This window comes from Carettochelys insculpta, chromosome 6 (genome assembly GCF_033958435.1).
Source record: "Carettochelys insculpta isolate YL-2023 chromosome 6, ASM3395843v1, whole genome shotgun sequence".
In the NCBI taxonomy this organism is placed as follows: domain Eukaryota; kingdom Metazoa; phylum Chordata; order Testudines; family Carettochelyidae; genus Carettochelys; species Carettochelys insculpta.
The window spans coordinates 80,216,121-80,230,658 of NC_134142.1; the positions used below are offsets into that span (position 1 = coordinate 80,216,121).

At 43.6% G+C, this 14,538-nt stretch overlaps 1 protein-coding gene across 1 annotated transcript; it reads right to left on the reverse strand.

The window, feature by feature from the left end:
- Positions 1–984: 984 nt before the first annotated feature.
- FGF3 (fibroblast growth factor 3) lies at positions 985–10,121 on the reverse strand. Its single transcript, XM_074998930.1, has 3 exons — positions 9,839–10,121; positions 5,833–5,936; positions 985–1,314 (listed from the first exon to the last, which is right to left on the reverse strand). The coding sequence occupies exons 1-3, from the start codon at positions 10,119–10,121 to the stop codon at positions 985–987; spliced, it is 717 nt and encodes a 238-aa protein (XP_074855031.1).
- Positions 10,122–14,538: the final 4,417 nt, after the last annotated feature.

Consider the following 14,538-nt stretch of genomic DNA (forward strand, 5'->3'; position numbering starts at 1 on the left):
ACCCTGGGCACTTGGAAGTACTGGCGGGTTAGCCACAGCTACATGCGAGCCGGCACTTCAAAGTTTAACACTTCGAAGTTGCCACAGGGGGAATTTGTGTAATGAAGCGCTGCAAAAGCAGCGCAGCACTTCATTAATAAACTCCCAACACCTTACTCACCATCCTCCCTTCAAAGCAGGGAGCTAGTGTAGATAAGCCCCTAATCTACTATTATGTCTTCTGACAGCGGCCAATGCCATGTGCTCTAGAAGGAATGAACAGGACAGGTAACCATCAAGTGACAGTTAATGAACTGTTTTATATGGTCGTTATCAAGCTTCACAGAAATCAATTAAATAACTAGATCAGATGCCCTCATGTTTTAATTAAACAAATTCTAGAACACCATAGCAACATAAAGCACTGTTGAAATGTTTAAATTCAAAGTAACCTTACAAATTTGGTTAAGTTAATTTCAGGGAAGAAAATATGAATGATACTGACTTTGTCAAAATAAAGGTAAAAATAAATACATGTAAATTACAAAATAAACCAGTTCTGAGATCTCTGTACTCATTAGAATTTGAATGTAGTCCTGTGCTGGGAAACTACTGAAGGATTACAAAAGTGCTATGCTTTCTTTCAAGAAACAGGTGATGCACGTAAAATGTTCAGAGGAGAGAGCTGTTCAGTAGGGGAATATCCCAATAAGAGAACAACTTAAAGTAAGTTAGAAAAATAAAATAAAAAAAAAATTAAAGGCCATTGATTATTTCCATCTAATTTACATTTGAATGTGCCTCAATTTATGTCACTTGTTTTTACCACAGGTACTTCTAAAATATCTAACGGTAAATAGGCTTGATGTGACTTCAGTTATATACACAGTGTATCAAAAATGCCCCTGTTTTCATGTTATTACCATCCCAGCAGTTTGTTTGCTAGTCATACTCCAAACACTCTTTTTCACTTTCAGTCCCCATCCCAACCTCCCCTAGGAACCATCAGTGTCCTCTCCTTCTCTGATTCTTACTCGGTGGTGTCAGTAGACTCTCTCTGTATTTACCATTTGTGTGAAATAAGCGGACCATTTCATGATCTTTGTTATCCAGTACCCTGGGCAGAAAGAGAGAGGATTTCTGTGTCCTGCGGGTTTTAAAGCCCCTTCTTGGTCGGCCTTTCCCATTGATGGAGACATACCAGAGTCTCTCAGCACTGGCTTTGCGTTTGGGGTTGGCTCCCTTGGGCACTGTCCGGTACAAGCGAGATGCGTAAGTGTTGTACCCCAACTCATGGATCCTTTCCACAAACTCGCACTCTGCATTGTAAGTTTCCTGTAAAGCAAACACACCAACCATCAGGTCCAGAAATACCACCCAGACAACAGCTCAGCACTCTGACCAATGCAGGAACAGAACTTTGGGCATGTCTAACCCATGGACTGATACTCCAGAGATCGATCTCTCAGAGTTCAATTTAGCCTGTCTAGTAGCGACATGCTAAATCGACTTTTGAGGACACTCCTGTTGATTCCAGTAATTCATGAAAGGACTCTGACAGTCACAAGGAGTAAGGGAAGTCAACTTGAGCATTTCTCCTATTGACCTCCCGCTGTGGGGACGGCACCAAAGTTCAAATGAAGATATGTCAACTCCAGCCATGCAATTAACATAGCTGGAGTTGTAGATCCTTAATTTGAACTTATCCCCTAGTGTAGACCTGGCTTTACAGAGGGCTCAGTTGGTGGTTAAACAAAAACTGCAGCATATAGGAAAGGAAATTCAAGATTAGGTTGAGAAAGGATGGTATAAGAGGAATTCAGGAGAGACAAACAGCATCTATCTAACTTTCCATTGATTAACAACATCCCCCAGTATCAAAATATCTAACAATTCACAAAGTAATATGTGAACAAGCATTCACAAAGTGACGGGAAACAGAAAGGGACCAGAATTCAAACTGTTACTCTTTAAATTGCTATATGTGTTCATCTATAGATATTTTTCTTCTGCAGACGACCTTAGACTTACCACTAATCAAAAGTACCTCACTATTTCTTTTTGCTCCCCCAGATCTATCTGTTGTAGTCACCTGTTTTCTCTTTTCTTGTACTTCGATCAAATGCTCTGGTTGTTATGGGCTTGTGTGTATAACTCCATCATAGTGGGGCTCTGATACTTGATTGGTGGCTTCCAGGTGCTACCGCAATACAATGTAATAATAACAAAACTCTTACACTGATTTGAACACAGAATTGGGAATGCAGACCTTCTGAATTCTAGCCCAGCATTGTCATTAACTCACTATGTTAATTAGGGCAATTTGCCTAACCTCTTGAGTTCAATTTCCCCATCTGGAAAATGGGGATGGTATATTTGTCTCAAAAATATTAATTAATGCCTGAAAATCACTTTGAAGATGGAAAGTGGTGTAAAAATACTCAGGAATATCATTCTAATTTGTCCAGCCAAGATGAAATTATTAGTTTGCTTGCATTTAGGGGCCTATATCAATATGTCTGCATACTGCAAATATGATTTTAATTTCCTGGATGCCTATCTACTATGGACATTTTGAAACTATTGAAGTGGCAAAGTTATGTGTCTTGATGATGAACTACATATTAATAGGTAGATGTAATACCCCTGTGGACTCTCAGAATGACTTAAGTCCCAAGTAATGGTTGTCTTTAAACTTCCTTAATATCTGTTTTGAGGTTGTGGGGGGTGTACACTCTACCCTGAATGTCCTCTGAAATATATAACTCCTCTTACATGACAAAGAGTTCCACCCACACATTCTTTCTGGGACAAACATGCCCCATCATGCTACTCCCTCACTATAACCATGATAAATTCATCTTCTCAGTACATCAAATCCCACACATGCTATTCACTTAATGTAGGCTCACTTTTTATGTGCGACACTGAGAGTTGGCCCCTTGACCTCAGCGTCTGCTGAAGGATAAAAACGGGGTTTGAGAAATCCTGCATGGGGCAATGCCTTCACCTTGCTGCAGACAGTAGAAAATGGTATTGAGGAATTACCTCCTGATTATTCAGGCTAGGTTTGAAGTGTCACTCTTGCTGGACTACACATTGCTATGAAACAAAGTCACTTCTTTGCTTTGCCATGTTCTCTACTGAAACACGTAATATAGGTAGAACATAAAAGCAGAAAGGAACCTCTACAGCATGCTTTGTTGTCTTTTTCCATAAAATTTCTTCTCTATAATAGTTCAGTAGTTATGACATTAGCCTAGGAATTGAGAGACCTCCACTCAATACCCTGCTCTTTCACAGACTTTCTGTGTGACTTTGGGCAAGTCACTAAGGGCCAGATTATTGAAGTATCTATGGACCTAAAGATGAAGATGTGTGAACATCCCATGAGGCATGTGCCTCTTTAGACAGTTTAATGCTTTTAAACATCTAGCCTTATGTTTTCCTGTGTCTCAGTCCCCTATCTGTAAAACCAGACTGTTATTGCTGCTCTATCTCACAGGGATGTTGTAAAGTCAAATCTATGAGATTACCAGATACTTTCATGATGCAGAGAGTGTGGTACATAATTAGAGTTTTCCTACTGCACTTATGTTCTGTCTCTCCTCCTTTTTTGCAGTTATTATTTTGGAATAAAATCACTTTTACTTTGGCATCGAGTGTCCACAGCGAGAGTTATTCTAGAATATCTATAGTGGAATAGTTATTCCAGAATAGAACAATGGAGACAAGGGTTGGTCTCTGAAGGGCTTTGGAAGTTCTTACCTGGGATTAAGGTCAAAGAGAGTGAGACAGAGCCAGCAAGGGAGCCCACAGCAGCTTAGCTGGCTGATTGCACTGGCTTGACCAGGAGGGACAGTGTTTTAGGTTAGCAAAGAGAGGCAAATACTCGCTCAGCATGGTGCCTTGTAGGGGTATAGTAGAAGCCGTCCTCTTGCTGCAGGGAGCCAGAAAGAGACAAGAATCATTGGCACCTGGAAGCCCAGTGTTGGAGTTGGAGGCCATGGGCCTGCCCTTGTGACACTGTGAGAACCCTTGGGGTTCAGTGCATTAATGTTGAGCACTCCAGGGACTGGTTCCAGACTGCTCCAGAGGCTGTAAATCAATCTAGTCAACTTCCCCATGTGCACAAGCCCATGGTGTGTCACCTCCTGGTGTGAATTTTTGACTGTAAATTGCCCTTTGAAAAAGGAGAATTGGGAACAGAATAGCCTTTCCCATGCTGGCCCCTTCCCTTCCAGAGGGGAAGATGCTGCGAACTGTAGTTGGAGTAGCAGACACAGTACTTCACAATTCAAAGGATTCTTTTGCAGCTGGTTCTCCTCCTACTGGAGCTGAGACGAATATGGGTAGCTGTAAAGTGGCCTCATCGTCTTTCTCCCACTGAAGGGAGAGACCCTAGAGAGGAAGCCTCTCAGGTACATTTCTTGCTTCTCTCCATTGTAAGAAATTAACATTTTTCCTTAGATTAGCATCATTTAAACTCAGCCTAAATGATCTGGGGGGAAATATATAATCTGAACAAGGAAAAGTAAGAATTTACTTTACCTTCATTCATTCCACTTCCACAGTGTTTCTTTGGTGAAGCCACTTGTGACACAGGTCCACCAGACCACCAAAGAACCCTTATCTTTGCAATTCCACCCATTTGTGAAGCCCCTCTTGACACTATAGAACAAATCCTCTAAACATTTACCAGAAACTACTCAAGGTGGTAGAGGAAAATACATAAACATATTAGGTTTGCTGAGAACTCCTCACTTATGATGGTATTTGAGTTATGTAGGCCATGTGCATGGAAAACCTCTCCTTGCTTAAGCTCAATCAATAGAATTATATGCAATAGGTTTGGGAAGCAAGTTTCAGGTAGCTGTATTTTGCCCTGCACATTTTTTATCTTTTAAAATACACTTTTATACTTCAAGATTACCCAGAGACTGAACAGTACAGTTGCTACATAATAACAATTCGATCTCAGACTTCCAGAAATTCAGTCAAGGATATTGGGCCAAATCCAGAGTTGATGGATGACAACATGGGGTATGCTACATGTTTGTAAATAGCTCCTTGTACCTACATGAACGTAAAGGAGTCTAAGAGGGGGTATTTTACCCACCAAGGTGATATTCTGGCCAACTCCCATTGACCACATGGGAGATGTAAAAGCCTGGAGGAAAATGTGAAGTTAAAGCAATGGAGCTTAGTTTAACTTACACCTTCTTATGACTACTTGTACTTGTTTTCCTGATACAGCTCTGTCTTCTGACACCAGTTTGAATTCTCTTACATTTGCCTGGGGCCTGATTTTCTATTGCATAAGAGAAACTGTCATTAATATCAGTGAAGGATTTTCTAGGTTTTGACTCCATTCCAGCTGACATTTATACTTACTCCTGATGTGGAAGGTGTAATTTGACCCTTTATGAATAGATATTGATATTATATTTCAGAGTCTTGCTTCTGATGTATTTTTTGTGCTTAATTCAGTATAACCTAAAATCTTGACAAGAGAATTTTAATCTTTGCCAAATAAATTATTTTTGTCTCTTTGGAAGTACAGGTAGCCAGAAAAGTTAGAAGATATAGCACTTTGATAGCCCCTTTCCTGTGTGGATTTCAAATCATTTTTCACACTGTAACTGATTTTCAACTAGCTCAAAATCAAAGAAAAAGCTGCTACAGCATTTAATCTTTTTTCAATAAGCTCTTATTCATACTAAATAAAGCCTGTCCACTCAGAATAATAGTGCTTCCTTTCCACCGTGCCCCACCCCAAATTACTGACACCCACATAGAACATTTCCACTACAATAGTCAAGGTGTCACTGTCTTACTTAAGGTGAAACTTACTGAAGCATAAAGTCTGCCTCTTTTGTTCATGGCCAGGTAGCTGCCAGAGAACAAACCTTTGATGGCAACGACTCCAACATCAACTGCTGTTATCTCAAGAATACCTAGAAACAGAAACAGAGGAAAAATGTGATGTTACCATTCATACCTAACTTTCTGAAATACATCTTAATAGCTACTTACCTCCAGAATATGAAGTCACTCTAACAACTAACACATTCAAGAAGTCATACTGCAGTCATATACATAAAACGAGACTACAATAATCAAAAATGAGACAGGAATTGGTTGAAGCTGACAATAAAGCCCTGCTTGTTTGACTGAAATTTAACAATCGTAAGAAGAAGAGATCTGAAGTGAACTATAGGTTCACCTAATCCTGTATGTGTATTTGAAAAGTTTAAATCCCCTTTAATGCCTTTCTTGCAGACTGCGGAGTGCTTGACATTGAAACCGGTCACAGAGCTACCCATTTCAGGACAATGCTCTTTCTGAGGTCTCCAGGGTAAAATGAAGTAAGACGGCTGCATTTTAGAGCCATGTATATAGTCATGAAAGGAACTTGTCATCTAGGAAGTTGGTGCAGTACTTGAAACAGTATGACAATAAGGCAGGAGATATTTCAGAGCCCAGAAGATCATGTCTAATGCACTAGACAAGAGTAAGCAGTGTGGAGGTGGGAGGAGAGAAGAACAGACAGCCTCCCAAAGTGGTTACACCCAGCCAAAAGATGCTAAGATGCAAACCATCACAGAACTCACTTGAGGGAAGATGTAGCAGGAGTTGTTCTGATAAGTGGGCAAATTTATATCTCACCTTGTAAAGCACCTAGTTCAGAAATTCTGGTTTAAAAGCTCAGTACTCTGATAGAAACCAGAATGCCAAAATCCCTGGTGTTTAAACCCCGGAGTGTCTTCTGACCATTAGAAAACACACTGACTATGGTTACACTACAGAGATCTGTCAGCAGAAGTCACTGTCAGAAGAGATTTCCCAATAAAACTTCCATCAACGGAGTGTGGTCCCACACAAAAGCCAATCAGGAGAGCGATCCGCTCTGTTGACAGAGCAACCAGACTGCTCAGTAGCTCTCTCAACAAAACAGGCACCCAGAAGCACAGCAGACAGGGCTGCCCATTGTTCTGGACTCCCTGTATGTCGAGAGAAGGCCCCCCAGAGTGCCCACACAGCATTTTTGTCAACAGTATCAGTTGACAAAAGATGCTCTTCCTCATCTGGGAGAGGCAGAAGGTTGTCGGCAGAAGGGTCGACTTTTGTGGACGTACCATCAGCCAAATACATCTTGTGTGTGGAGGTTCCACCAGTGTAGTATACAAAACTGGGGTTCTGTCAGCAAAACTCTCAAGTGCAGCCATAGCCACCATGTTAAGGTCTCCTATTCGGCTGAGTTAAATTCCTGCTTTGACCTTAATCTAGGGTAATTACTGCTCGCCTCCAGCTGTTTCGTATCACCCAGCATTTTGCCATTGACTGAACTCGAAACAATGTCTCCTGAAAGTCTTTGATAACGAGTGGGTTTTCCTAGTCTAGGAATGGTGATTTTCCTCTGTGGACTGGTGACAGGTCTCAGAGGTCTCTCCCCATCCCAGGACACTAACCCAAGCACACACATAGGCTTTCCCCAAGCCTGCTGGCTTCCAGGCACCCAACATGGGATACTTTGTACAGAAATAATGCTGTGCTTCATATCTTGGGGAGGGAGAAGAAAGGATGGCACCAACTCTCTGGGGATTTAAGGTTCTGCTGGCTGGAAGTAAGATGGTTCCTCCCCTCAAGGCATCTTTGTGAGACACGTGAGTCCGCACTCAAGCTACAATATCTCCGCTGGCTTTTCAAGACAAGTATTTGAAACTCCCCCTCTTCCCTTCTAGCTCTGACACAGCCCTTTGCACCTGACATGTCCCAGTTTGTCTCAGTTACTGATTTGCAGCATATTTCCAAGGGGTGAAAGTCTCCACTGCCTCATATTCCCATAGGAGGAGACAAATGGGGAGAATTGGGACAGGGAGGCAGCAAACAGCTTGAGGGGAGAGAATCCCAGTTGGAGATGGAAGACAGCCTTTGGATGTCCACAGACTCCTCAGGGCTCAGCGCTGGTCCCAGCATGGTGACAGGGAGTTTGTGAGGAAGCTTTGAAAGGAAAGATGAGGAGGCATGCCCACAGCTGGAGCAAAGGTAATTAAACACCAGCACTATGTCTACACTAGGGTGATCTGTTGATAGACATTATGGTTGGAAGATATCTTCCAACAAAACTTCTGTCGACAGATTGTGGCCACGCATGAAAGCAGATCACTCTGTTGATATGCTCGGTCAACAGAGAGCAGCCAGAACTGCCCAGACGCTCTCTCAAGAGAACAACCCACCAGAAGCACGGCAGACAGGGCTGCCCAGTGGCCCAGAAGCCCAGTTTGTCAACAGAGGGCCCCTTAGAGTGTCCATATGGCTCTTTGGTTGACAGATTCTGTCGAACAATAACACAGAGGTAGCCGTGTTAGTCTGTACTCCACACAAAAAAGCAGCAGAAAGGTAGCACTTTAAAGACTAACAAAATGATTTATTCAGTGATGTGCGTGTGCAAGACAGACTATTGAGAAAGGTGTTCTGCCTCATGGGGGAAAGGAAGAAGGCTGTTGGCAAAAGTGCTGAGTTCTGTCAACGGTATGTCTACACAATGCGCTTTTAGCGTGTCTAAGATCTGAAGAAGTGGGTCTGTTCCACGAAAGCCCACCACCTAATAAATTGTTTTGTTAGTCTTTATAGTGCCACAGAACTGCTTTTTTGTTTTGATCACATTTTTAGCGTGTATGTTCCATGGGTTTTGTTGACAAAACACCTGGTTTGTCAAAAAACCCCTCTAGCATAGATGTAGTCTGTGACAGATGAGTACAGTTACCTCAGTAAGTATCAGAGAGGTAGCCATGTTAGTTCGTATCTTGGAGAACAACAAGAAGTCCTGTGGCACCTTATAGACTAACAGATATTTTGGAGCATGAGCTTTCATGGGCAAAGACCTGCTTCGTGAGATGCATGAGTCATATCTGTTAGTCTATAAGATGCAACAGGACTTCTTGTTGTTACCACTGTACTAGTTTATCCCTTCTCTGGACAGACAAGCTGCTTCCTGCGATAACCAGAGGGACTCAACACCCAGGATGTATGTAAGGAGGTGCATTTGTACGAAGAAAAGGGGGCTTGGCCCAGAAATTGCTGCATCTGAGACCCGAGCTGCCTGCTCAGAGCAGGAAGAAATCTGAGGCCAGGGAACAGATTCCCTGCAGAGAGAGGGAGAGATGCTTTGGTCTGTAGCCCTCCAACGGCCTTCGCTAAACCAGGGGCAACTTGAAAAACGGGGGACCAGATCCTGCTCCCCTTGAGCTCAGCCATATTCCACTGGGTCGTGCCACGTGTGTATTTCTCCCACCAGTGCCTTGCGCGTGGGCAAGGGCGTTTGGAGCTAAGCTGCACCAAAGGGGGAAGAGATGGACTTTGTCCGGTAGATGTCAAGAGCCCAGCCGAGGCACTTACTCCTGGGCAGAAGACTCGCCGGCTTTCCGCGGCTCTCGGCAGTTTCACACACCCACACCCATCTCACAGAACTGGAAGGGACCTCGGGAGGTGATGGAGTCCAGCCCCCTGCCCTCTTGGCAGGGCCCTAGTTGGGGCACTGCTCGGTCCCTGCGCTGCCATCGCGGCGAGCCAACCGGGGCCAAATCCGGCTGAGTTTGAATCGGGGAACCCCCCGGCCGCTAAAGGAGCAGCTCTGCCCCCCGGCTCCCCGCGGGCAGCTCCTCCAGCAAGCCTCGAGCCCTGGCCGGGCCGCTCCTGGAGACAGGCGCTGCAGCGCACCTGGCCCCAGGTGCGTCCGGTTCCCTGGCGCTGCGCTCCGGGCAGCGGCGGCGGGACCCGCAGGGCGGCTCAGCTGGCCGGGGCGGATGGTCAGCGCCGGTAAGGCGGCCCCGGAGGAGGCGCGCGGGGTACTCACTGGAGAGGCTGTTTTTCTCCAGGCTGCCGTTGATCTTCCCGCTGGGGTGGATCTGGAGGTGATACTTGGTGGCGCAGTAGAGTTTCCTGTGCCTGGGCGCTCCCCCGAGATGCTCATAGACCCCGCCGCGCCCTCCAGCATCTCTGCGCAGCCTGGGGTCACCCGCCGGGCCCTTGGCGCAGGGAGGTCCCGGGGGCACCTCCGCAGCCAGCCCGTGGGACTGCGGTTCCCGCAACGGACTCAGCAGCAGCAGCAGCAGCAGCAAGATCCAAGTTATAACCATCGTGGCATGATGGCCGCGGCGCTCCGGCTGCTGGGGAGCTCGAGGCGTGGAGCAGACGACCCCAGGGGTCCCATTAAGGAAGTCTGGCCGGCCGCCCCGCGAAGTGGCAGCGCTCGCACTGGGGCAGCTCCCGGAGCACGGGCAAGGTTTTATCTGCCTCCATCGGCCGCTTTTATCTGCCTTCCAGCGACTTAGGTCAATAGACACGGGCAGGGGCCACCGCGGAGTCCCAGCTGTTTGGATGAGCTGGAGCTGCGGTGGGCAGAGTTCTCCTCGGGGCTCCAGCCAGACAGGCTGCACGCCTGGGGGGGGGGGCGGGGGGAGACGCTGAATTTCAGGGCAAGACGTTGATCGTTGATCGACGGAGCATAGAAATAAAAGAAGCTTCCTGCAACAATAGCCGGATCTGCGACCAGCTGATACAAAGCAGGGAGGCAAAGGTATCAGTCTTGTGTGAACTCCCAGAGTAGAGCCTGGATAAAATTACACAGAGAGAGAGAGGGAGAGAGAGGGACTTCTCCAGCCTGGAAATAGCCTAAATAAAGCATTGAAGCCTCTGAAAAACGTAGGGCGAAGAGCTCGTCTCCGGGCTCTGTCACTTGTCCCCGGCTACTCCGCGTCGCAAATCACAATACATGACAACCGGGATGACGGATGGCCAGAAAAAAAAAATAAAAAACCCGACTCGGGGCAGTAGCTTTTACAAAGGCACATTTTAAAAGGGGAGCATAATAAAGGGGTTCGCAGCCCGGCTGCTGAGGAGGCTAAAAGGAAAATAGGTATGAAAGGGTTTCACTGTCAGTCTTTGGGGACCTGCGCTTCTTTCTTCCCTTTGTCCGGAGCCCAGGGAGAGAGCAGTTATTGGGAAATCAATCAATTCACTGTTGCTAGTCTGCAATATTTGGATGGGTCTTTAAAGGCTGACAAATTCCTTAATTCCCCCGGTAAGAAGGCCAGTGTGCGTGGGGTTCTTGCATATATTTGCACCTATTTACTTTAGTCTTTTTCCCCTTAACTTATTTGTTGGTGGCTGGCAAATGCATCACCCATTAGCAGCGGGGCTGGCCAGCCCATTGCTAGGATGCAGCCTCGCAAAACTACCTCCGCTCTCCCTAGCTTCCAGGGGAGTTACCTGCAAATAGCGTAGAAGGAAGACAAAGGCTTAGCCACCTTCTAAAAACTGCCCTGCCCATGTGTGTTCCTCGCGTCCGGAGAACCTCTGGCGTGAGATTTCCATGGGGAACAGCCAATAATTACAGATGTCCTGGAAGGGCTGGAGAGACAATTGTATGAGTAGCTCTGAAGGACACACAAATGCACCTTCCAAGGAAGCCCTCTCCAAATTCGACCTCGGGCAATTATAATTTGGTTTTTAGCCACTGTCAGGTTGAAGCCAAGATATAACCAAAGGTTTTCCTGCGGCGGCTAAGAAGAGCTTCTGACACTTCAAGGCATTGCAGAAGAAAAGGAACCTTTCCTGGACGGAGTAATAAGCGCAGGGGAGCGATCTCGTCCCAAAGGAAAAGCCAGGCGCCCAAAGCGACCTAGAAAGCCGTTGCCTTTTACACGTACTGTACTTAAACCGGAGTGGTCCTGCGACGCGAAAAGGCTCTCCATCAGTTAGATGCCTGGAATCAAAGGAAATAGGAAAAGAACCACGAGCCTTGCTCCCCACTGGTACCGTCCTCTCTCTTTTCCAAAAGTTACCTCCCCGCCTCCCAAGGAGAGTTTGGTCTGAGACCGGATAAAAGGTTGTTTAATTAATTCTTTAGCGCTGGGAGGTTTTTTTGTTTGTTTTTGCACCGGCACATGCATACAATTTTGCAGGTACAGTTTACTTAGGAAAACGAGGTCATTAAAATGTAATACCTCATGGAAAATATGAACCTATAAACACACAAGGCACCCCACTTAAAACCTAACCAAACCTAGGACCGTTACCTAACGGCCAAATGCTTCCCTAAAAATCACTCCCACCAACCACCTACCCGAAGCAAGCTCTTCAGGAGGAAAATACTAGCCTGGGTTTTATGAATCCTTTTTCCACCCGCCCAACATAGCACCTAGTTACTAAGATGATGAGGAAAACACTTTGAAGATATATAAACAGATCTTATAAAGGACAAGAAACATAAATGCCGTGTGTCACTATTAGGCACGTCTCTTCCTAGTTAAAAGCAGGGGGATCGCTAAGATTGTTAGAACCACATAAAGACGTGAAACTGACAATTTACAGTTGGAGATTTCTCAGCAGTTTTTCATTAGTACTCTCGAGGAAAAAATCCCACAAGATACTTCTTCCCTCCTACAACAGTAAACCAAAGAGGCAAGCGAGTGGAAGAGTAACACATTAATGACTTTTGCTCAAATTGCTTCCATCTTGATCACATTATGGTTACCATTTTCATAATTAGCACCATCATCTACAAATCTTTCCGCCTTGGGCATCTAACACAGACATGCTTCCCCAAAGATGTGTATTCTACTTATTAGGGAAGAGAACACTTATAAGCCTGTCATTAATGGTTCCCTTTCAAATGAAATGAATACGACCTCCAGTGAAATATCAAAGGGTTATAGCTACCTTGTCTCACTCTGTGCAACACTGAATGGCAAGCAGCCTTAAGTCGTTTGGCTCTAGTCAGACATCTATACAATAAAACATAAGCCCACTCTTAGATATAGTAAGTTGTCTGGTGACCATTTATGAAAACAAAAAAGTCCCTTTGATGTGGTCTAATTGTAACAGAGGGTGGGACATCAGATGTGGTCTACAGATTCTTTCTAGAAATATTTTTAATTATGCCTCAAAGCTTCTTGTAGCCCCAAAGTGATAATCAGAGAGCAGTTTGAGTCTCTTATTTAATGCAGAGGGGAGAATAGGCTATAGACAGCATGAGTCCAAATTAGAATTACAAACTATGAAGATCTGTTAATTCACTTGAAAAGTGAAATTTTAACTAGCCCACATTAAGTGTTGGTTATTTTTTATACTTCATCTTGTTAGCTAAATATTTCTAAATGTCATCCAGAAAATAATTCTCCTACCAAATCACCATGTAAAGTATTTGAGGTGGATTAGTTTGTTAGTGATGTGCTTCAATTTAATAATGTATTTCTGAGATAGATTTCCAATTCACATCTCTAGAATAACTGAACTATTATGTATATGTGTGTACACATGTAAGAATATGTATATACACAGATGTATTACGACTAACACTGCCTTATATTACTAATTCTGTTTAAATAATATATAAGTGTAAAGATTAAACAAATCTGAAAGCAAATAAATAGGTTCTAAACTTAGCCTGCTGTAGATGGTAATAAATTTTGCAAACACCCATTCTGCACAGAGATAGTGATACTGTTTTAATACTCAGTGATCTGCAATTTGGTTTGACTACTGTTCTAACTAATCTAAACCCTAGCATGCATACTATGTTTCTTTTAACATACATCAGCGATTTACAACTGAAGCTGTTAGTCTAATGCAAGAAGGAAGTTACAATTTGTAGAGCAATAAATACCTAGGGGATAGGCGGATCCCTCAGTAGAAAAATTGCCTTCCCTCCCCCAATTAAAAATCCATTACTAGTTCAAACATGGACCGTGGGAAGGTCTCAAAGAAAACATATTCAAAGTGATTATTAGGTGTTTTGTTTGCAACTCAGTTAATAATCTTACTCTGTATATAATTCTCCTTTAAGATCTAGTTAGATCACACCTGCTACTGATTGTTGTTGTACAGAGCGTATACAATTCTATTTCATTTCATTCAACTAGTTTTAGTTTCTTTGTGGTTTCCCTAGTGGGGCAATTCTGCACTTTGTGATCAACAGAACTGCTTAAAGTACTTTCCAAGCAAAATAGTATCACATTACTCTGTTCCATACATGTAGGTAAAATTGTTTATTAAAATCTATATTGTTTGATTGTTTATATTTTAAATGCAGTTACGTATGAGGTGCTGGACATACAGTTTCATATAAGGTGCATTTTTAAAAGATTAGTATACATTTTCAGGTGGATAATGTAAGATTTGGTTAACTATGCATTGACCAAAGATAAATACCGTTTCCGTAGTGCAAAAATTATGTAAATAGAAGGCAGGTATGGCCATTTTTAGTTTCTTTTGTTTTCTCATTTAAAATAGTTTTCAACTTTGGAGCTATTCTTCTATGTGTAAGCAAACAATAAAAAGCTTTCACATAATGCAAGCTCTCAAAGGAAAATACAGTCAATATTATAACTACTGATTAGTGATATAGCTATTTTACAACACAAATGTAATAAAGCAAGCCTGAACACTAAATTGTATGTCTTACATAATTTACTTATATCATTTCTCTTCATAAACTCAAACGTTATGTACATTTTAAATTATTGTTATTCTTTGCAGTTTTGCTAATTAAGA